Here is a 24,062-nt window from a genome sequence, read left to right as displayed (position 1 = left end):
AAATGACTAAGAGATTTTTCTGGGACTTTCACATCCTGAGAAATAGTGAAGTATTCAATATTCATCAAATCAATGTTTTTGCCTTTGTTATCTTGTTCTGACCTTCCCATGCAGAGAGAATCATCACAGAATTTCAACCACTGCAGAGTGGAATACACTGCATTTCTGTTGCTGCTGAGAAGAAATATGCTGTGGGGTTCGGCACACTCAACTGGACAAACAACCTCATGTAAATGCCACATTTATGGGGCTAGACTGACTGTGCAATCTGCACTATGTCTTCCAGAGCTATTTCAATATATTGTTGCACATGGTCAGGGCCAAACTCATTGCTCTAGGCTACACACGAAGCGCAAAGTTTAACAGCGACCTTTGGAGTTGCAAGCTGGAAATCTGGCCACTCTTCTCCCACTGGAGCCACAGGAGGGAAGAAGGCATATAGCAGTACACAGACTCCTATGGTTTAAACATTCACGTTTGTTTCTTCAGAAAAACTCACCTCTCCCAAGATTTCATCCTTCCACATTACCACCTTCTCCAAGATCACTGTTACCTTTTACAGACTTTTGCTCACTGAAGTGCTTTGTGATGTATTATGAGACAGTAATGATCTATGAACCAAAAGGTTTTTTTCTAGCTTCTTCCACAATATATTCTTTTTTGTGAAAGGCACAAAAACAGTTAGCTTCACATCTACATCTATGGCTGTGTTGCAGAAGCCTAAAGCCTGCCTGTGAACTGAAGCTAGAGCAAAATGCAACAGAAGAGACTGACTTTCTTCCTAGAGATGGTGAGCTGACAGAAGCTAATGGGAGCTTTACAATAAAGGTCCTTCCTGAATGATAAATGATTCCTTGGCCATTCAAAGGATCTGACTGACCTACCCATTTCTTCTGTTCTGTGCAGCAGAGGGGATGAAATGACCTATATCAACACAAAAGGAGCTACAAATCAGATTCTCGATGCATATTCAGCAACTCTAAGCAACAAATGCAGAATAGGTATTTAAACAGTAACCCTCTCCATGGGATGCTTTATGTTTATTTTTAGCTTTTCAAAGTGCCAAAAAGCAACAGAAAAAATACTGCTGAATAGCACTGGATGCCGAGAAATGGAAGGTAGGGTGAAAAGAAAGCTGAAATAAGCTCCACAGGATGAGGTTAAGTTATTCAAAGCCCTCTTTCCTGCAAGACACAAGGTGATATATCACAGTCTAAATATCCCACCTGGTTCTGTCCTCAACGAACAACCAAGTGACAAAATACCTATCAAACAGAAAAGCATCCGCATTCATCTAGGTTTCCCCACCACTGCCCTGCATCGTGAAATGCTGTATCAGCAGCTACAGAGTCCTAATCTCTCTCTTTTTAACAAGCACACCAGTGTGCAGCCCTACCCACCAGAAGGATTTGCAAACCTGTCCAAACCCTACTCTCAAGTCCCGATAACTTTGCCAATGTGAATAGGAAACTTCTGGCGTGCAGAACAAGCCACTGCTAGTTGACAACGCAGCAAAGAATTTCTTTCATATCTGAAGTTTGCATGTGTAGGCAGCTGGGACTGTGATGAATTACTATCTCTGATTCCAGCGCTAAGTATTAGACATTTATTTGGCAGAGTCTGTTAGGAAAGACACTGCCAATATCAACTACTGGTATTAGTAAGCTTCTTCAGAAGAGCTACCAAAGGTACTTCAGTCTCTTGCTGCTTACAAAAGCAGTTCAGGGACCAGTGTTTTTTCATTGACTGAACTGTAATTGAATTTTGCTGAATTTTTAAAATTAAAGAAAGAAGTTTCAAAAGAAAAACAAGCCTTTTTTTTTTTTGAAAACAACTCGAATCATTTTCCATTCTTATTTACACCTTTTTGTGGGGCCAAATCCTCTTCCCAGTCCCACTGGCCACTTTGCCTGAGAAATAGCATTTTCCATCAGTTATTTCTTGTGTTTTCCTGCCCTGTTTTGGTGTTACACTGTCATATTTTCAGCAGCTGGCACTGCAAAGCATGTTTACACAATCCTGCAGGTCTGATTTCTCTGCAGAAATATTCCAAGTAAAATGGTATCCACCTGGAAGGTGGCTTATTTCCTACCTAGTATTCAAACAACCAAGCAACTCCTTTATATTTCAGGAGCAGTTAATTCATACATATCACTATGATGAAAATCTTCAAACCTTCATTTATATGGTTATGAAAGATTCAACCATTTGATCACAATTGGGTATATTTACACTTTCAAATAATCTAAAACAACAACAACAGGCAAAAAATGGTGCCTTCCGCTTGTACCATTCTTGCATGCCCCAAATAAGCATGGTGATGGCATAATTAACGTGCAATAAGTAAACTCAGTTTAGTCCTTAACTGTCCTTTTGCCCTGCTTCTTGAATTTCAGACTCTAATCTTGACTTTGCCCAGATGTTTATAAGCTTACTCATGATTTTCCAACCACTAGACTTACAAGTACTGCTTATACACTGGACATGTTCATGGGCTAATAGATTTGCAGGTAACAACAGACATCTATTAAAATCAGGCAGTGGCTTTAATATTGGTTGCTGTCAATGTCAACTTTGATACTGCCATGTAATGTGGGATCAAGTGCACTCTCAGCACGTTTGCTGGTGACACCAAGCTGTGGGAAGGGCTGCCATCCAGAGGGGCCTGGGCAGGCCTGAGAGCTGGGCCTGTGCAAACCTCATGAGGTTCAGCAAGGCCAAATGCAAGATCCTGCACCTTGGCCAGGGCAATCGCAAACCCAAACACAGGCTGGGCAGAGAATGGACTGAGAGTAGCCCTGAGGAGAAGGACTGGGACGAGAGCAAGGACTGGGACTTGCCGAGGCGACCGGCTCCGGGGCAGACGTGCGCTGCAGCGGAGCGCGGGATCGGGACAGGCAGGGCTATTTTTCGGGCATCGAGCCTACGTGAGGGAGCCGCCAGGCACCGGCAGCCCTCGTGAGGGAGGCTGACGAGGCGTAGGCGGGGCCAGCAGCGTCAGCGACAGCTCCTCCCCCCGGCCGTTCAAAGGCAGCCCTTAGGGAGCGAGAGCGACCAGGAGCGCGGCGACCAGGGCCGGCAAACAGGGAGCGACGCGGTGGGAGCGACGCGGCAGTTAGCGAGGCAGTTGGCGCAGGCAGGGCGGGCAGGCAGGGCGGAGCGCTCACACCCGCCCATAGGGACAATTCCTCTAACGGCACTCTCCTGTCAGCTGGGCTGCGATGGTCTCCACCAGGCACGGTGCTTTCTCTAGGAAGTCAGTGCACACCCAGACCGACTGCCCGTCCAAACATGCGGCAGTTCAGGTCTCCGGATGCGGGGAGTGTATGAGCCTCTTGCTGCCATCGGCGGGAGGCAGGGAGACTGCTTGCGTGAGGTGCGAGCAGGTGGACGACCTGGTCCGCATGGTGGCGGAACTCAAGGAACAGGTGCAGAGGCTGAGGGATATCAGGGAGTGCGAGCGGGAGATAGACTGGTGGAGCAACTCCCTGCATGACCGGAGGGAGAGGGACCAGGGTGAGACGCCCCAAAGGGGGGTGGACCCCCTGCCCTGTTGCCATCGGGCAGAGGGAGGGGACCTGCGAGTTGAGGAGGAACGGAGGCAGGTCCCTGCTCGACCTCGCAGGAGATGCCCTCCCCTTCCGGCACCACCTTCCCAGGTGCCCTTGAACAATAGGTTTGAGGCCCTGGAGCTCGAGAGACCCGTGGGTGAGGACGAGGTAGAAAGTCTACCCGGGAGGATGTCTGAGGTGAGGAAGTTGACTCCACGCCTCAGGACTGCCTCCACCAAGAAAGAAAGAAGGGTGATTGTTGTGGGCGGCTCCCTCCTCAGGGGAACGGAGGGCCCTATTTGTCGGCCTGACCCCACACATAGGGAAGTCTGCTGCCTCCCTGGGGCCAGGGTCAGAGACGTTACCAGGAAGCTTCCAAACCTGGTCCGCCCCTCTGACTAATACCCGCTTTTGATAGTCCAGGCTGGCAGCGATGATGTTGAAAAGAGAAGCCTCAGGGCCATCAAACAGGACTATAGGGCGCTGGGACGATTGGTGGAGGGAGCGGGAGTGCAGGTGGTGTTTTCGTCTATCCCTACGGGGGAAGGGAGAGGCACGGAGAGGACACGGAAAGCTCATGTGGTTAATAGGTGGCTCAGAGGCTGGTGCCAGCATAGAAATTTTGGGTTTTTTCACCATGGGGAGCTTTACTCGGCACCCGGCCTGATGGCCCCAGATGGGTCTCTATCTCCAAGGGGAAAACGGATCCTAGGCCAGGAGCTGGCGGGGATCATAGAGAGAGCTTTAAACTAGGTAAGAAGGGGGACGGGGCTCAAACAAGGCTTGTCGGAGCTGTGCCGGGGGAAACAATGGCTAGGCCGGGGAAGAAGGCGATGGCCCAGCTGAAGTGCATCTACACTAATGCACGCAGCATGGGTAACAAACAGGAGGAGCTGGAAGCCATTGTGCAGCAGGCAGGCTACGACTTGGTTGCCATCACGGAGACGTGGTGGGACCGCTCCCATGACTGGAGTGCTGCAATGCCTGGCTATCGGCTCTTCAGGAGGGACAGGCAGCACAGAAGGGGTGGTGGCGTGGCTCTCTACATTAGAGAATCTTTTGATGTTGTGGAACTCCAGGCTGGGAATGATAAGGTTGAATCCCTGTGGGTTAGGATCCGCGGGAAGGCCGGCAAGGCTAGCATCCTGGTGGGGGTCTGTTATAGACCGCCGAACCAGGATGAGGAGACGGATGAGGAGTTTTATAGGCAACTGACAGAAGCTGCAAAATCGTCGGCGCTTGTCCTCGTGGGGGACTTCAACTTCCCGGACATATCCTGGAAGCACAACACGGCACAGAGAAAGCAGTCTAGGAGGTTTCTGGAGAGCGTGGGAGATAGCTTCCTGACGCAGCTGGTCAGTGAACCTACCAGGGGTGGTGCCCCGCTAGACCTTCTCTTCACAAACAGAGAAGGACTGGTGGGAGATGTGGTGGTCGGAAGCTGTCTGGGGCAGAGTGACCACGAAATGGTAGAGTTCTCTATTCTTGGCGAGGCCAGGAAGGGGACCAGTAAAACTGCTGTCTTGGACTTCCGGAGGGCTGACTTTGAGCTGCTCAGGAAGCTGGTTGGCCGAGTCCCTTGGGAGGCGGTTCTGAAGGGCAGAGGAGTCCAGGAAGGCTGGGCGCTCCTCAAGAAGGAAATCGTGATGGCACAGGAGCGGTCCGTCCCCACGTGCCCAAAGATGAGCCGGCGTGGAAGAAGACCGGCCTGGCTCAACAGAGAGTTGCGGCTGGAGCTTAGCAGAAAAAAGAGGGTTTATAATCTTTGGAAAAAAGGGCGGGCCACTGAGGAGGACTACAAGGATGTAGCGAGGCTGTGCAGGGAGAAAATTAGAAAGGCCAAAGCTCATCTGGAGCTCAATCTGGCTACTGCCGTTAAAGACAACAAAAAATCCTTTTACAAATACATCAACGCGAAACGGAGGACTAGGGAGAATCTCCATCCTTTACTGGATGCGAGGGGAAACCTAGTTACTAAGGATGAGGAAAAGGCTGAGGTGCTTAATGCCGCCTTTGCCTCAGTCTTTAGCGGCAATACCGATTGTTCTCCGGACACCCAGTGCCCTGAGCTGGTGGAAGGGGATGGGGAGCAGGATGTGGCCTTCGCTATCCATGAGGAAATGGTTGGCGACCTGCTACGGAGCTTGGATGTGCGCAAGTCGATGGGGCCGGATGGGATCCACCCAAGGGTACTGAGAGAACTGGCGGAGGAGCTGGCCGAGCCGCTTTCCATCATTTATCGGCAGTCCTGGCTATCGGGGGAGGTCCCGGTCGACTGGCGGCTAGCCAATGTGACGCCCATCTATAAGAAGGGCCGGAGGGCAGACCCGGGGAACTATAGGCCTGTCAGTTTGACCTCAGTGCCGGGGAAGCTCATGGAGCAGATTATCTTGAGGGTCATCACGCGGCACTTGCAGGGCAAGCAGGCGATCAGGCCCAGTCAGCATGGGTTTATGAAAGGCAGGTCCTGCTTGACGAACCTGATCTCCTTCTATGACCAAGTGACGCGCTTGGTGGATGAGGGAAAGGCTGTGGACGTGGTCTACCTTGACCTCAGTAAGGCTTTTGACACCGTTCCCCACAACATTCTCCTCGAGAAACTGGCTGCTCGGGGCTTGGACTGGCGTACGCTTCGCTGGGTTAGAAACTGGCTGGATGGCCGGGCCCAGAGAGTTGTGGTGAATGGAGTCAAATCTGGTTGGAGGCCGGTCACTAGTGGAGTCCCCCAGGGCTCGGTACTGGGGCCGGTCCTCTTTAATATCCTTATTGATGATCTGGATGAGGGCGTCCAGTGCACCCTCAGTAAGTTTGCAGACGACACCAAGCTAAGTGCGTGTGTCGATCTGCTCGAGGGCAGGAAGGCTCTGCAGGAGGATCTGGATAGGCTGGAGCGATGGGCTGAGGTCAACTGCATGAAGTTCAACAAGGCCAAGTGCCGGGTCCTGCACCTGGGCTGCAACAACCCCAAGCAGAGCTACAGGCTGGGAGATGAGTGGCTGGAAAGCTGCCTGGCCGAGAAGGACCTGGGAGTATTGGTGGATAGTCGGCTGAATATGAGCCAGCAGTGTGCTCAGGTGGCCAAGAAGGCCAACGGCATCCTGGCCTGTATAAGAAGCAGTGTGGCCAGCAGGTCGAGGGAAGTGATTGTGCCCCTGTACTCGGCTCTGGTGAGGCCGCACCTCGAGTACTGTGTTCAGTTTTGGGCCCCTCGCTACAGGAAGGACATGGACGTGCTCGAGCGAGTCCAGAGAAGGGCGACCAAGCTGGTGAGGGGTCTGGAGTACAAGTCTTACGAGGAGCGGCTGAGGGAGCTGGGCTTGTTCAGCCTGGAGAAGAGGAGGCTCAGGGGCGACCTCATCGCTCTCTACAGTTACCTGAAAGGAGGCTGTAGAGAGGTGGGGGTTGGTCTATTCTCCCACGTGCCTAGTGACAGGACGAGGGGGAATGGGCTAAAGTTGCGACAGGGGAGTTTTAGGTTGGATGTTAGGAAGTACTTCTTTACCGAAAGGGTTATTAAGCATTGGAACGGGCTGCCCAGGGAGGTGGTGGAGTCACCATCCCTGGAGGTCTTTAAAAGACGTTTAGATGTAGAGCTTAGGGATATGGTTTAGTGGAGTACTTAGTGTTAGGTCGGAGGTTGGACTCGATGATCTTGAGGTCTCTTCCAACCTAGAGAAATCTGTGAATCTGTGAATCTGAGATGAGAAGCTCGACACAATCCAGCAGTGTGCCCCTACAGCCCAGAAAGCCCCCCATGTCCTGGGCTGCGTCAAAAGCAGCATGGGCAGCAGGGCGAGGGAGGGGATTGTCCCCCTCTGCTCTGCTCTCGTGAGACCCCACCTAAAGTACTGCATTCAGGTCAGGGGCCCTCAACACAAGAAGGATGTGGAAGTATAAGAACAAGTCCAGGGGAAGGCCACAAAGATGATCAAGGGGCTAGAGCACCTCTGCTGTGGAAACAGGCTGAGGGATTTGGGGGTGTTCAGCCTGGAGAAGAGAAGGCTCCAGGGAGACCTTACAGCAGCCTTCCCATAGCTAAAGAGGGCTACAGGATAGCTGAGGAGGAACTCTTTGTCAGGGGGTAGAGGGATAGGGCAAGGAGTAACATTTTTAAACTGAAAGAGATTTAGATTAGAAATTAGGAAGACATTATTTACTCTGAGGGCGGTGAGGCCCTGGCACAGGCTGCCCCGAGGAGCTGTGGCTGCCCCATCCCTGGCAGTGCCCAAGGCCAGGCTGGATGGGGCTGGGGGCAGCCTTGGCTGCGGGCAGGGGTCCCTGCCCATGGCACGGGCTGGAATTAGTTGGGTTGTGAGGTCCCTTCCAAACTAAACTATCCTGTGATTCTGATTCTATTCCACATCTTTGGCATGTGCTTCAGAGACAAAAAAAATACAAGAACGTAACACAGAACAAATACAAAGCAGGTTACAAGCTTCATTTCCCTTCGCTTACTGATGCCATGTTACTATTTTGTTATTACTACAACATTATTGTTATTATGTTACAGCTCTCACCTCACCTTAAATCATTTACCACTGCTGTTGGGACACTCCTCTGCAAGGCAACAGAAGTATCCCAAAAAGCCAGAGGAATAGAGATCATCACATTTTAAATGTTCTAAATGCACCATATTCTCCAAATCCCCAGACTTCTGTGAATACCACCAACCACCTTCAACAAAAAACCAATCAGCACCTACAGGTTTTCCATAGCCCAGCTGCAATAGCTCGTTAATGATCTAGCTTGGGGATTTGTTTTTTTATGGACTTTGTAATGTTTTGAAGCACATCAAGCCATCATGTAACGATGCTGTTCAGCACAAATTTCATTGCACCACACCACAAGCAGAGTCCTAAAACCACAACCTTGTTTTTAAATAAGTATTTAAAAATCACAAAATAAATAGCTTTAATCTTCTGAAAATCTAGAAAGACTTTAGCAAGAAAACTTCCTTTTTATGGTTCAGTATTTCTCTGAGATGAATTCAGAGTGTTAGCAGAGATAATTAGAGAGATTATGCAGATCTTATTTTCAAAAGGTTTTGTTTGCTCTCTTGTTACATAATTGCTAAGTACTCCTATGAAGCTTAGAAAACAGAAAGCATCAGAGAAACACCAAGCATTATTTATTTAAAAGAAAAATAATTTTCCCAAACAATGTTAACATTTTCAGCATTCTTTTCTATATTTTGATATGTTCTGTTAACCTCTAGAGCTTCTCAATCACCTAACCTTGGCAGCACTGGAAATCAGAAATTTCTCGCACGCACGACATGGACTCCCGATGGCTCTTGAACAGCAGGACCTTTATTGCCATTTTTCACCACTACATATACTTTCCCCCTAGCCCCACACGTTGTCCACGTGCCCGAATCTGTCTTAAAATTGGTTAGAGACCCTCAGACACGCGCCTTGAGCCAGCCATCAATTGGCTACTGCCCAAAACTCATCTTTAACACTTTAGCCAATTTACTTTATCTCGTCCTTGCTCAAGGTTTTGGTTCTACCGCTGTTTTCCTCATTATCTCTAACTTAGGGACGTGTGAAACAGCGTGAAGCCACCTGAGAATTCCTTTCCCACAAAACAGCACAAAGCTCCCTGCAAATTCTTCTCCCACACCTTACCACTATTATTTTTGGACTGTTTCAGAAGAGCTGAGAAACAGAAAGAAGCAGGGGAAAGGTGCAATATAGCATCTTGTGAGTTCTTTCACTTCTAGACTTGCTGGTGACAAAGGTCACCACAGTCTGGAGACAAAAACAGGTCTTGTTTTAAGTCAAACCAGTGCAATAAAGTACACAGTCACTGTGGAATCACTAAACGTTTTTTTGAGAACTGGATGAATCCACTTCAAGCACTTCCAAGCCCGTTCAAGTCTATAAGCAAAACTCAGTCATACTGCATGATTTTGAGCGTTGTAACTTTTAACGAAATTCCAGTCAAGACCTTTTCAACGTGATAGAAACCATGTTTAAAGTATATAGAAGAAGCCCTGTGGTGAAGTAGCTCTTTCTCCAGTTTAGCTACAGTTCAAGATTAAAGTTACGTCATCCCTCTATTGTCAATAGGCAACAGGCATATCAGGTGAGTACGAACAGGCACTCCCTGGTCACGCCTCAGACCTTATGGCCTGGATCATAGCCCAGTCTGAGAAGTACCAGAATTGTACATTCTGGAAGATACCGTAATGGCACAGTTCATATAAATACAAGTATTGCCATATCTGAATTGTAGCCAGGATGGAAATGTACCGATTCATAGTCGACTGTCTAACGGTACCACAAATAATGGTCCCGAGCGAAGAGCCCCTTAGGCTTTCTGAGATCGCAGCGGGCTGTGATCCAGTGACTCCCCCTGAGCTGGGACACCTCGAAGACAAACTTCTCACGGAACATGATCACCCACTAACTAATGCCAACACATAAAAGGTAATTCACTAAGGGGGAAATCCTTAGGCGCGCAACTCACTGCAGTAAGTTTCATGTGAACCTTGCCATTCTCAAATCTTTAATTAAGTCATTGTTTTAATCATAACTAATTTTTGTTAAATTGCTATATCATATCAATAAACCTTAAGAGCTCTTAGACATCACATAAATCCAATTTGTATCAATATATTAAATTGGCAGATCATTAAGTGCTGTTAAAATTCTCAAAATCTAATCTCATGATTTATTAACAAATCCTACTTCCTGGTAAGTTCGAGTTTGTCTAAATTAATTCACAACAGGCCCTAGACTCAATATACAATTACCATTGGACACACTTTTGTACCTACTACACTTAGTCTTTCAAACAAGTTAAAAGCTACAAGCACATAGTTTCAACTTCTGTTTTCAGTGATAATTCCAAGTTCATTTCATGATTATTTACAGGTACTTCAGTTTTTCTAGGGTGTCAAGAAAGGCTACCACATGTATTCTATTCAACCATCATACTGCTTATGCAATTATCTTTGGCTTAAGCGCAATAAAATCAAATTCTACTTACAGCCAACCATCATCATGGCCACCGAAAAAATCTTCTCTCCGTCAGTGGTTGGTGCAATGTTTCCAAATCCTATCGTTGTAAGGCTTGTCATGGTAAAGTAGAGAGAGGATATGTACAAGGAGTCTTTACTGGGTCCTCCTTCCCACTGCCCTGAGCCAGTGGTGTTGTATCGATATGGTGTCCCGATACTCAGTGCCAACTGGTAGAGCCAGCTATCTGTTTTGATTGTATTAGTGACTTCGTCTATAACTTCATAGTCCCCAATGCTGTACCATATGCAGGCTAGCCAATGGGCCACCAGTCCAAACACACACACCAACAGTACCAGTACAGCAGCACCATATTCCAAATAATGGTCCAGCTTCCTGGCAACTCGACCAAGTCGGAGAAGACGCACCACTTTTAAGGAACTGAAGAGGCTACTGATCCCCTAGAAAAGAATAAAAATAATTAATTCATCAGAAATATCCTGGTGGTTAACAGAGAAAGCTGTGCAGCGATTTCTGCAGCTGCTATAAACCTTTCTGCACAATTTTTTAGCGTCCCGGATGACAGATAAGAACAAACTGTTCTCCCCCTCCAGTACTTTTGGCCTCATCAGGGTAAATCAAGTTTGGCATTCAATAGGTGAATAAATTACTTAGATCAAGCTCAGTCTTTCAAAGCAACAAAAGAATCCTGTGAAATCCGAAGTGAGAAATGGCATGCATGCTTGTTACAAAAAGGAGAGAGTTGATACTTTGCCAATTTGAAGTAAATGGTAAATTCTGCTTTGACCTCAAAGAGGTCAAATGCAGTAGAGGAGCAGTCACAGAACACCATCCAAGTGGGTTTTTCTCCAAACTTCTCAAAAAACAACAGCCATATATTAAAATTAAAGCCAAGGAGAGGATTGCCACTCTAACCAAAATCGGAGTCCACCTACTTCAACAGCCTGCAGCATTATCCAATGCTCAGCTGAAATCTCAGAAAATAATTTTAAGTGGTAAAGAGAGAAATATGCGTACTGCTCTTCTCATCTATCAGAGAATAGCTGGGTAACGTCCTCTGGTCCAATAGTCTCCATCTCATAGTGTGCTTCACTACAGCTAATATCTTTATAAATAACAAAATTTCCAGTTATATCTCACTGACTGAGCATGGACCTAACATCTGTAGGCACATCACCTCTCTGACTGAGCATAATGTAGACCAAAAAGCACTGGCAAGAAAGCCGCATGCCTTTGCATATAGAATTAATTTACTTGCCTATCAAGAGACATAGTAGATTTTTTCCTAAAGTATTTTAGCATTTTTTTCATGCAAGATAAATGAAGTACAAATAAGTGGAAGCACAAATATTTAGGGAATAAAAGCACAGGGACCATCAAAAAGTTAATGGAAACATCTGAGAGGGACCAAGAAATATGTATGTCCTCCTCAGCACACAAACCGTTGGCAATGTATTTTAATAGAGTGTATAGATGCAGAAAGAGAAGAAAAATATGTTCCTGATCTATTGCAATCCCATGATATACCTAACTTGTGCATTAAATTAATTAGTGACTCAAAATAGAAACTTTGGAAAGGAAGGTTTCTAATATAAAACATTCAGAAGCTGAAGACATTTAATTTAAAGTAGAAATTAAGACATAGAAAGCAATGAGGCAAACATTCCTAGTTACTGTGCCAAGATTAAATTGCCCTTTTCTATGCATCATTATCAAATCAGTCTAGTCAAAACACTGGCTAATTATATTATCAAACAGTAAAAGACTGGAGTTTCTGGAGTTTTCCATACCAGAAAAACATTTCTCACTTTTGCACCTCTGTTTCTTTTCACAACTAACGCTTGAAGGGTAACGTGCATCTGATATTTTTAGATGTAATCTGTTCAACAAAGTTCTTGTATGCTTTTCAAATCCTGTTGGAATTTGTTTCAGATCCCCAAATCCTTAATAAATTGAAGTTCTATATTTGCATTGAAGCTGTCATGATGACTAATACCATGGAGGGAAGTGGAATTTTCCCATTTTGATTTCTGTATTTTGCCTTTACACAAGACATGGGTCTTATTTATTGTTCTTATTTTCACCTAAACGTATACCTACTTCGTTGGTTTGGGATATGTGTCTGTGAGCTACTCTGCATGGCCCACTTGTCCAATAACTTGGGAAGTTCCTTTTAGGGTTCATTATGCAACAGATTGGGTCCAGTAGACTACCGTATGAGTCAGAAACAGTATCTACATTAAATAATAATAATAAAAAAACAACTATAGAGTAGTTTAATGATCTATTTCACTAAATTAATTTGCAGTGTGTTTCAGTGAACGTACCCCAATTCTGAAAGTTAACAAAAGTTTGCTAGGAAATCAGAGGGAGAAAAAAGGGCATAAGGTTTTTTTTGTAGGATCAGGTCCTCTCGTTTTGGTCAAGGAGATAAGCATTGTTTCTATTTTACTTAGAGAGACGCTGCTCATTATCAGGAGTATGGGTAGGGAAGGAGTTAGAGATCTGGAATCTACACTTGGGAGTTTTTATACCCAGTAGTTTACATTCAACCCAGTGGCAAGGCTTACTTACACTGCACTTTCTACTGTACAAACCCTAGCCAAGAATCAATTCCTGACCAGGAGAGTTTATAACCTGACACTCCGTTCTCCATCCTTATTACATCTTCTCTCCCTAAATTACATGAGCAGTTTAGCAGTTGTATAACTAATATAAAAATACAGCATTTATTTCAAAGTCTGGGAGAAAGTTCTGTTTGCTTTTTTTTTTGTGGTTTTTTTTTGGTGTGTGTGTTTTTTTCTAAGCACAGATAACAGTCATATCTTATGTATAAAACAAAGAGAACATTTCAGCTGACATTCAAGCATATTTTTTCCAAAAAGTAATTGAGTAAAACTTACTTAGAAGTCCTGCAAGTCTTAAAGCCTGTTCAGTCTGACCCACTGCTTTATGGCTAAATAATCAGAGATGTACTTACTGAGCATTCACATTTCATATCTAATCTTGCAAAATATAAAGACAATGTTGGGAGCTTTAAAAGCCTATTCCATAAAACACTATCAAGGAAAGAACAATTAAACACATACTAAATGAACACATGATGCATTGCACTATTAAATACCGGGTGCCTAAAGCTGGTAAGCTGGTATCTTTATACTTAAATTATATCTTGACAATAAAGCCTCAACTGTTAAATACACAAAGTTCTTCCCAAGATTCAGCAGCACTCTCTTTGGTTGAAATTATACTAAAGACTAACTGCTTTGAATTAAATCTGAGCTATTAAGAAACTCAGTTTCTTTAATTCATCTGATTACTGGCTGCCTTTAATTTCATTTTTCTTTTAACTGTATTTATGCTTTACAGTGAATATTTTTGAAACCCTTCTAATAAAGAGTGAACATCTATGGTAAATGAAGTAACCTCAGCACTCAAGGAACAGAGAGGTTATTAGAAACCTGAAATGGAACACGTAATCTGGTTTGGTGCTAGCATCATTTAAGTAATGCGTGGTTTTGCTACTGAAAATCCAACCTTCTGAGAGAGGCACGTGTTGCTTTATTGCCATATTTAGTCAATTGGGCCAATAACGTACAGTATTTGCTGCTCTGTGTGTTCTCTGAGAATATCTCATTATGTTATGAACTATCCAAACCTGGCCCTTGAGGTTTTGGCCAATGTATGGGATCACGTCTTAATCAAATGAGGACATTCATTCAGCTTACCCTTCAATCATCTCAGTCACAGAAATCTTATAAGTGGAAAACCAGAAAACTCCAGAACTCCCTTTTGTGTGTCAAGTTTGGAACCTGAAGTCCCAAACCAAATTCCTATCCGATACACACCATCAACTCAGAAGTGTGAGTCATACATCACTGCAGTCAATGGAGACTTTCCCCGTGATTTCTGAAGCCACTGGATCAGGAGAGGACACAAGCAATAGCTGTGAACCAGCCATCTTTAAACTACCACTTCTATTTAGCAGACAGCTGAAGCCACTGCAGAGAAAGCGAACAATGTCATGTTTACCCAGAAGGATGCTTTTGGGGAAAGGATGTTCAGCTTTGCAATTAGATTATCCATTCATGATTAAACAAAGCCCAAGTTTATTGACTTAAGCATCTTGCAAAATCTGTTTTCTCAATTTTCTTGATATACTAAGAAAGAAAATTCAGTTTGATAGTGGGGGGCACAAGTGGGGATAGCACTCAGTTTGAAATGCAGAGGGGCCCACTCCTTCCTGATAAAGTTACCCGAATCTTACCATTTCAGATCCTAAATGTCCACATTGTCAAACTCCAGTCTTCCAGAATAAAAGAAGTCTCTAAGCTGTGTGGCTGCTTCTGGCTAAACTTTTTTTTCTAACCAAAAAATGAGCAAACCCTTTTCTGGAATTGCAATACGGGCACTAGGAACAGACTTCTGGACCTTGAGCAAGAACAGGGAGCTAGAGTTCTCCTGCACTTAATGAATCCCTGATAAGCCAGGCAATAGGAAGGATAAAGCTTTCAAAGTTACATTATACAGAGGTCATGAGTCAGACATGCAAGAGGATAAAGGGAACATCGTCACCAAAGGAAAATGCAGGTCAACAAGTGCAGGAAATCATTCAAGTTAGCATTAGTACTAGAGATGTTCTCCTAAACTAGAAAACAGAGCAGTAGGGTCTGCTGTACACTAACGGAGAAATTCTCAGCATAGCAGAGCTGCATCTTTGTAAAAGATATAAAAGATTTAATCAGCTGGTTACTTGTTAATCTAATAAATCTTTTCTGCAGTAGGAAATTATTGCATAAATGTTTTAAAATGTAAAATAAAAGCATAAATAGTCATTAGTTTCTATCATCTAAATATACTAAAATCTGCTCAAACTACAAAATTAAATCCCAGTACACTGAAATGGTAAATTCATGCATAGATTTTTTCCCCCTATTAGGGAACAATGTGTTTTTAACTCTAGGCACTTTTTTGATTAGATTTCACTCCATGATTTTTTATTTATATGTTGTTAGCTGTGGGTATATATAAAACAGCAACATAAAAAAATGAAACTTGCAAATTAAATGTGTTCCAAAACTGAAATCCTTCCAGCTCTGAAAACAGGGATTGGTACTACATCATTTAACAGAAAACACTGTCTTAGAAAAGGCCAAAGGAAAAAAAGGAAGACTTTTCACTATGCTTTGATGTTCAACACTTTGCAGTTTTGAAGAATTTATGGAGTGGCCAAGAACCAGAGATGAGAGCCCTTCTATGAAATGTTTTAGGGCATCTCACCACTGCAAAGGTGTGACCGCAGCACACGCAGACCTTAAGCTAAATTTAAGCTAATAAGCTTAGAGTTGCCGGATGCAAAGCAATTATAGCAACCTGCATTCAGCAAAACTAGCTATTAAAGCCTGATCGAATCTTCTGAGGAGTCTGCAGCCCAGGCTGAGCTCTTTATCTCCGTGCAAGAGCAAAATGGTTTCATGGAAGTTGAGCTCGGGTACACCCACAAAAGCCACAGCCACACTGTGACCAAGCTCTAACCAGCCTCCTGGGGTGGAATCCACCTCCTGTAATGCTGCAACCTTGCGGCCGCCACCCAGTCTATGTTAATTGTCTAGCATTCCACCCTGGTGTATGAGGAGAGGCATGTCAGAAGAGTGATTCACCCAATCCATCTCAGGCAGCCGGCAGTGGGATGAATCACCTCCTGGAGCTGCCCCTCTCCCCTCCCACCGAATACAAAGAGGCTGAAGCCTATCACTTACACAGCTTACGGGAGGAGAAATTAAACCCATCCTTAGAAATCCGGATAGCCCAGATCTGGGCAGCATCCAAACCTGTATTATGTTATTACGGAGATGGATATTACAGAGCACTGCCTTACAATGTGAGACTTAACTTTCTCACTATGAGCTTGGAGAATAAATGCTATTAATAACAGTAGGACAAGATTTTCTGCAGATGCAGTAGCATGCTTATTTCTTCATTGTATGGCCAATTACTTCACAGAAAGTGATGCTACACTACATTTGGTTCTGATAGGATTTAGCAGAAGTCCCCATTGGCTTGAAAAAAGGAATTGAATCAGTTCATAGAAAATGAACAATCACAAAGTAAGCTGGACTAGGGTTCTTGATTTCCAAAGTGCAATAGCTGATAAATTATAAATGATTTTATATTGAATTGCAGACAATAATAAGTGAAGGCAACTGGAGTGAGAGAGATAGGGGAGTCAGACACCTGGCAGCAGGGGACACTTAGAGGGTCCTTATGTCAAAAAGTACCAAAGGTACAAAAATATCCAGAGGTTGCTTCTCAAAGCAGAGGAAAAACTTGTAGAGTTTGGCATCCATTCTAAACACGAAAATCATTGTCCCAAAGAAGAAAAGTGTAATTTAGAACTGACAATATATGAAAAATAAAAAAATGATGAACAGAAAATTACATCTTAGTGGATAAAATGAATGAAGTGAGAATTGCCAAATGTCAGGTCGAACCTTTTCTTGCAAAGAACATTAAAACAAATATCCAAAGATTCTTCACACTCATAAATGAAGAAAAAAAAAGGAACAAAAAAGAGATCAGGCTACAATGAAGTAAAAATAATCCAGACCTGGGCTAAAAATTAAATTATTTCTTAGCTTTAGTTTTCAAAGATGATGTTAATGTTTTCCAGAAAACCTAATCCATCAAGAAGGAAACAAACAGATACATTACCTGAACAAATGTTAAGGGAAAGGGTAATTAGAAACATTGAGATAAATCAAAATGCAATCAATGCAGCAGTGCAGGTTTGCTAAGCTTATGTTAGCTGGGGTCCTGCCAAGTTTGCCTGATAGCTTTCCCTGATAAAAAACCTGATTTTCTAAAGAAAAGACATGCAGTATTTCAGTAAGGCAAGGGGTGAAAGTGTTAGGAAACAGAGAAACAAGTGACTAAAAGAGGAATTGTAAGGTGACTGAGGAACTTGGGAAAAGGATGGCAAAACGGAGACCACTCAGAAGGAAATCTAGTAAGGACTACAAGCCAAAACTCTGATTATTTTTTTTTGTTTGTTTTCTTTCTTGATGCAAGCAGAAACATTATATGCTCATGAAATCTTCTGGAGGCACAAATTTGGAAGACACTGCCAGTGTAAAGAAGGAGGGGGAATAACTGGGTAGGAATAAAACAGAAATGATAAAGCTAAACAATACAGAGACTAACGGAATCCATTACAGGGAAAAATAATCTAAATTCCTGTTATAAAGAAGTTCTTCAGCTGAAAATGACAGAAAATGAAATATTTAGGTACCCCAGTTAAACACACAGTGATTCAGAACAATCAGTGGGTTGTGCACTCACAAAAAAAGGTTAATTCAGCTCCAGGATTTATCAGGTGAGCGTTTCGACAGGCAAGAGGAAAAGCCAAACCCCATTACATGGCAGTGATGGATCCCCCAATTAATACATACAGCTCTGCTCGAAAGAGATGCATTCAAACATAACGCCACGCAGGAAAAACCTCATAAAACCTCTTTCATTAAAAAAAAAAAGTTTCTAGACAAGATCAGTTTGCTTAGGCTAAGGAAAGGAAAATTGATGTGTGTGTGCGGGAGGGTGACTGTTCTTTCTACGCACATCAAGGAGATAAACATGAGGGAAAAAGAAGAAATATTTAAAGTAACCACGGAGGGTGGCACAGGGACAAATAAGAAGACTGCAAATTAAGACAGATCTGCAGACAACATGAGTTAAGGCTGATTTTGATCAGTTTATGGGAAGAACGATATTACAAACCTGCCCACCAAAGGCACAACTCGATTAAAAAGGTCTCTGTGACTTTTATCCCCCTCCCCCTCATTTTTTCCATTTGCTTTTGTTTTTATCTTTTGAGCAGCTGAATTGAGGTGAATACAGCCCCAAGGGCAGGCTGCATCTCAACTCAATCTAAACTACACCGTGGAGGGGTCCACATCAGAACAAGTCACTCTAGCGTGCCATTACTGACAATGGTGAGAAATGGACATTTTAGGGCAGGGTGACTCCTCAGATCTACTTTGAAGACACGTTGTTAGGACATTAAGAATCATACTCTGAAAGTGCCGATATATCCTTGTGGAGCGTGCCTAGCTCTGGGTTTCACAGCAAAACATTCATTATCTTTCTCTCACCAAAAGTAACTGCATACAAGAAAAAAAAAAAAAAATCGCTCAAACCAACCACTTACTTGATTCTGTAAAGTCAGGGTATAGCTCGAGATTTGCCACTGAAGCAGTAAAGAATGCATTGTTTTTGTAAACCTTAGGCAATCTTCATCGAGCAGTTGTTACATGGCACACAACGAAAAAAGAAGACAAAGTGCCTACAGATTTGGGGAACAAGTGAAATGGTGAGCTCTTGCCTACACGAGCAGGTGAGCCCGCAGGCACATCTCCAGAAGTTATGGCTCTGTGTAGCACAGAGGAGTATCCAGAAGGACGTACAGGCTGTTTGAAATTTAACCAGCAAATCATTCCCAAAAGAAATTTTCAAGCTGAGCTACTTACATAAAGCTTAGCTCTAAAATCCCTGGTTAGCTCCTTAATGCTTCTTTACTGGAGTTAATGTTAAAATAAGTCTTCCAACATATCAAACTTTTTTTTTCTTTAAGGTAATCAATTAATGCAATAAAGTTGCATAGGTACAAATCAAAATGCTGGAATGAGAAAAATAAGAGTAATTTTTCTGATTTATCACCACTTTAAGAACTGAATTTAGGGTTGGATTCAATTATGTAAATCCACACAAGAGTAAGGGGCATTGCTTCTGAACAAGCTATCTAGTTCATGGCTCCAGGTAGAGGCAGAGTCCATTTAGTGCCTGATCTTGCACCACTGACAGCAGTGGGAGTAGTGACTGCAGTGAGCAGAAAATTGAGCCCTTACAGCACAACGAAAGCAAGTAGGTTTTCTCATGCAGTCTCTGAAAGCACCTCCAAATTTACACTCAAGACTTTATTTTTCTATGAGGATTGGGAGCTTTTGCTGTGTTGTGGCGTGCCTTTGTCCCCCCTGCCCCCCCAATTAGCTCAATAAACTAGAACTTTTTAAATGTACTTCCAGGTAATTGTTGTTAATTGTTTATGGCAGAACCATACAGTGCAATACATTTCAAACACAGAATAAATGAGACTACAAAAAGAAGGAAGACTTCAAAATATTTAAATATTTTAGATTTAATCTGATGGGTATGTGAAATTTTGTACTTTTTTGTTGTATCGCAGGGTGCCTAACTGGGGAACAATATCATTGTCAAAAAATACTATAATTTTCACTTAGGGAAGGTGGATGGAGGATGAAATGGGAGGGAGAGGAAGGTATGTCCCATTGCTCAGGACAGTATCTGAGGAGGATACTGAACTTAGCTGATAGTTTAATGCCAGCAACAAACTACACATTTTCTGTCCCAAATATAGAAAGGAAAAGAGAAGAAATATCTGGATAGAGTAACCTGAGCTGCAATGTATCTGCAAGTACTTCTGGATCTACACATAGCCTTGATGCTGAGGGATATGTGCAACACAGTCTTCAGGATTTAACAAAATGACGACTCACACCAAGTTAAAAGCTCTCTCTCTCTCGAAAAACATGGGTAGTGCTGCTATCAGCCATGCATTTGGTTTCTCCAAGGCTGTATCTGGGATCCATTTTATGCAGATCAACTGCCTGCATCCGTAAGTCTGTGAGTCTTCCTTCAACTCCTGCATTCAGCAATCTCAATAATGTGGATTTGTGCTATTCTCATCAGCATTATTTAATTCAGTATCTGACCAGATTACTTCATTTGCCTCGTCTCCTTCCTAAGCCTCTCCTCCTTTGCAAGAGAGGGCATCTGCAGGACGCGAAACTTCCCTTGAAAGTACTCCACATACAACTTGCCTCAATTAGATTCTTCATTACTTCGCATGGCTCTGACTAAAGATTTGAGTTAAATGGCTTGTACCCAACATCTGCTTCCCAGTGTCATATACAAAACAAAACAAACAAAAAACACACCACACTGAGACATATAATTAAAGTTTAGTATTCCACAATCCAGATCACGGACTCCCAGACCACATCCAGCTGGTAAGATAACTCTGCCTGCCCTCTCACCACCCTCGGCATTGTCTTGGGTTCAGGGATTTCCTATTACAAGTTTCCCTGCACATCAAGATGACCCTTTTGAATTTTCAGGGAAGAAGCTGTAGAAATACACCAAAACTGTCATCATCTTACAGCAGTTACAAAGTTAAGAATTAAAGAATGGCAGAACACGAATAAAACCATAGCTCGAATAAAAGATAAAGACAAAAGGTGCAATTTTGCACCTAACTGCAGGAACATAAGTGACAGGGGTGAATATGGTTAGCCATCTATATATCATGCATGCCTAGGGTGGCTAAATTTATATTTGGACATCCTAACCAAGACATTGTATTACTATATTGCAGTAACAGTGTTCTTCATATTTAATTGTCTTCCCACTGCATAACAAAGGGGAAAATGCCAGGTCTCAAGCTTAGCACATCTGTCATTATGTTGCTAGGAGTTTTCATCATAGTTTTACACTTGGCTGCATCAGGGATTTAGCTCTGGCAATTATTTTCTCCATGTCAGCCACCGAGATTTAGGAAAGGCAGCTAGCAATAGACTGTATTTCAGAGCCAGAGCTACATTCTTGCGACTTGCTGATTCATCTCCTCTTTGCTTATACCACTCAGACTGGGGTCCATAAACCCTTCTTCAAATAGCTTTGGGAAAAAGGAATGTTTCCAGAAAAGCACTGCAGGTGTGAATATGGCTAAACTGATTGTCCTAGCTTGCATTTGCTTTCATTTTACAGACATTGCTGTTTTAGCTAATATCAGTGATGCAAAAAAGTTTCTGCCACTGCTGAACAGATCAATAGTAGTAATTAAAAGTAGATTACACTTACAAGGATTCCATGCCTTAATATGTCCTGCACAGACCACTAAATTTTAAAGGTCACTGGGTCATGTAGTCTTACATTATTAGATGACAGGATTTCAGAGTTTTAGCTCATTTAAATTTGTCTGCTTTCACTTCCAACCAGTGGCTCATGAGAATTAATTTTTGCAGGAAGGATGATCTTGTATACAACTCATTTGAAAACCATCTGTTTAGCTATCTATATGTATTATCCCAATATCCCATCCCATTCTTTGCAACACTTGCCATGTCATTCTGGGGCCGTATCTTTGGCAGAGATGAGCTAAAATTATGGGTTTTCTTTCATTATGAACTCATAAATTCATGAAACTAGGAGAAATTTGCCAGGAAAAAAAATACAGTGCACCAATCTTTTCCAAATAGCAAAATGGGAAGTTTGAGGAAGCAGTTTCCACTCAGCCAAGAGCCTGTCCATCCACCTAGTCTTGGAACTACTTATGCTGTGCACTAAATTTCAGAAGCTCAAATGCAGCCCCCAGCAGCAGCGTATTGGAGTGCCCTTATGTGGTAGCACCTGGGGTGCTTCCAGCTCCAGGGCACTCTCCTAATTGCACGGCTTCATGTGGGACCAAGAGCCAAACACTTGCACAATATCCTCGTTTCCCTGGGAAGTAAATCCACTCATCCGTTCCCAAAGGGAATTGCAGCATGGCTTGACCACATCTGAACAAACAAAAGGGGCCAGCGTCATTGGGCACACCGTAGATCCAGCCATTACAAATTCAGCCCAGCCTGACTCTGATAAATATTGTGGCTTGTATGGAATGAGTGGTTGCCCACACTGCAACCAACCTTTTGGTAGCACAGGCTGAGAGAGGTTGGATAGTAATCTCTTAAATAGGAAGACCACACAAAAAGGCTAAGCTTCAAGGTAACTTCATCATCTAGCTTCAGAAGTAGGGAGTCATGAGTTTAGAAATATAAGCGACTGTACACACACCAATGGAAAGAATTGTTACATACAGTTAAATACTCCGGGAAAAAAACTAGCATTCTTTCATATGACATAGACTCCAAGCAAATGGACCAGACTTCCAACTTCTACAGCCTTCAAATCAGCGTTGTAACAACAAGGAACTCACATGACCAAAATCTTGCAATCTAAATGCCTCATCTCCCCTGTTAACCCAAACTCCACCCCTGACCCCCCCCCTTTTTTTTTTTTTACGTAAAATAAGAGCCAGACAGATAAGAACTTTCAAACTAAACCTGAATTTTCACACAACTCTTTTTCTTTCAAAAACAAGAACAAAAAATATGGCCTAGTTTCAGAGACTCTGAGCACACGCACCTCATTCTGGTTCATATCTTGAAAACTAGCTGGATTCCTCAGCATGTACCCCTGTATGTGAGAAGTTTTCTGTATGGCTTTGCTTTAGCCAGCATGTATTTCAGTGCAAGTAATGTTTCCCAGTTAGAAAAGATACCATGCATTTTTCAGATTTCTACTACTACTATCTCATCCTACCAATTTTCTTAAATAAGGCATGTATCCAACTAAGGCTTCCACTTTCCTCACTCTTAGCTTATTTTTCTCTAACCTATTCTACCTTGTTTTCCTACCCTCTCAATACCACTTAGCCACTTAATTCCTTATCCATCACATCAATTTATACCACTCTAAATTGTGCAAGGTCTCTCTCTCTCTCATTACCTTACCTTTCCCCTTCTTTGTCATGCATCTAAATCCCTCAAAGCAGAATATAACAGCCTGGCTCTGTAGCTCTATGCATGGGAACCTACACCTCTAATTCCGCATCAAATCAACATAATTCCCTCGATTCTCAATATGTGTGTCATAATCCTTTCCATCATATCCACCTACTAAGACTCTATGTCCACTCAACAGCAAAATAACTTCGATTCGCAGTCATGTTTACCTCAGGTGGAAATTTCACAAGACTCCAGTTTCGGCCTAATGTTCATGATGAGAATGACACTGCTCCTACTCTGGCCAAGACTTTATTTGGAAAACTCCAACCCTCAAGCAAGGAAACTCACTTTTTTTTTTTTCCCCCACATTCATTTGTCTAAACTTTCTGTTTCTTTCCCTAAGTCTAACTTTATAAAATAGCACTTGAGTGCATCAGGCACCTTATACAATGACCCAGCTTCTGCACGACAAACTTCAAGCACATATACATGAGCACACACTAGCAAACACGTACTCTGAAGTAGCCGATGCTGAACTAGCAGCTTATGTTTTATTATGTCTGGGCCAAAGCCAAATCCACAGGCACTGCAAACTGAGAGCGCTACAACAGAGCCACAAACCTCAGCATCCTTGCTTTATCTTTCCTTATGCATTACAGACCTGCTCACAGGGAAGAGAAGCAGCTGACCATAATGGTGGCCCCCTACCCAGCTGGTTCCTTAACAACTCACACAAGTGCATTTGATGTCTTATGTGAAAAAACAGGAGGGTCTGGAGGTGGGACACACAAGTGGAGCAAATCTGGCAAGTCATCTTTCACTCAGCTGGCTTTTAGGGCAAATCACACTGATTTGGGGCCATCCTTCACCACCACACCAAAAGCTCAAAGACCACCAGAACCTGTCCA

General features: G+C 43.3%; 1 protein-coding gene across 4 annotated transcripts in view; it reads right to left on the bottom strand.

Annotated features, from left to right (window-relative positions):
- KCNH5 (potassium voltage-gated channel subfamily H member 5) overlaps window positions 1-24,062 on the bottom strand; it is a 169,911-nt gene that overhangs the window by 102,634 nt on the left and 43,215 nt on the right. For all 4 annotated transcript variants that reach the window (XR_014585357.1, XR_014585358.1, XM_083839157.1 and 1 more), the window contains exon 7: window positions 10,545-10,974. Coding sequence is in view for 2 of the 4 variants with exons in the window: in XM_083839157.1 (XP_083695283.1) it covers window positions 10,545-10,974 (430 nt within the window). In the remaining 2 variants the exon portion in view is untranslated. The remainder of the gene's footprint in view (window positions 1-10,544; window positions 10,975-24,062) is intronic.

This window comes from Anser anser (assembly GCF_964211835.1).
Source record: "Anser anser genome assembly, chromosome: 5".
In the NCBI taxonomy this organism is placed as follows: domain Eukaryota; kingdom Metazoa; phylum Chordata; class Aves; order Anseriformes; family Anatidae; genus Anser; species Anser anser.
This window is presented reverse-complemented; position numbering and strand designations above follow the sequence as displayed.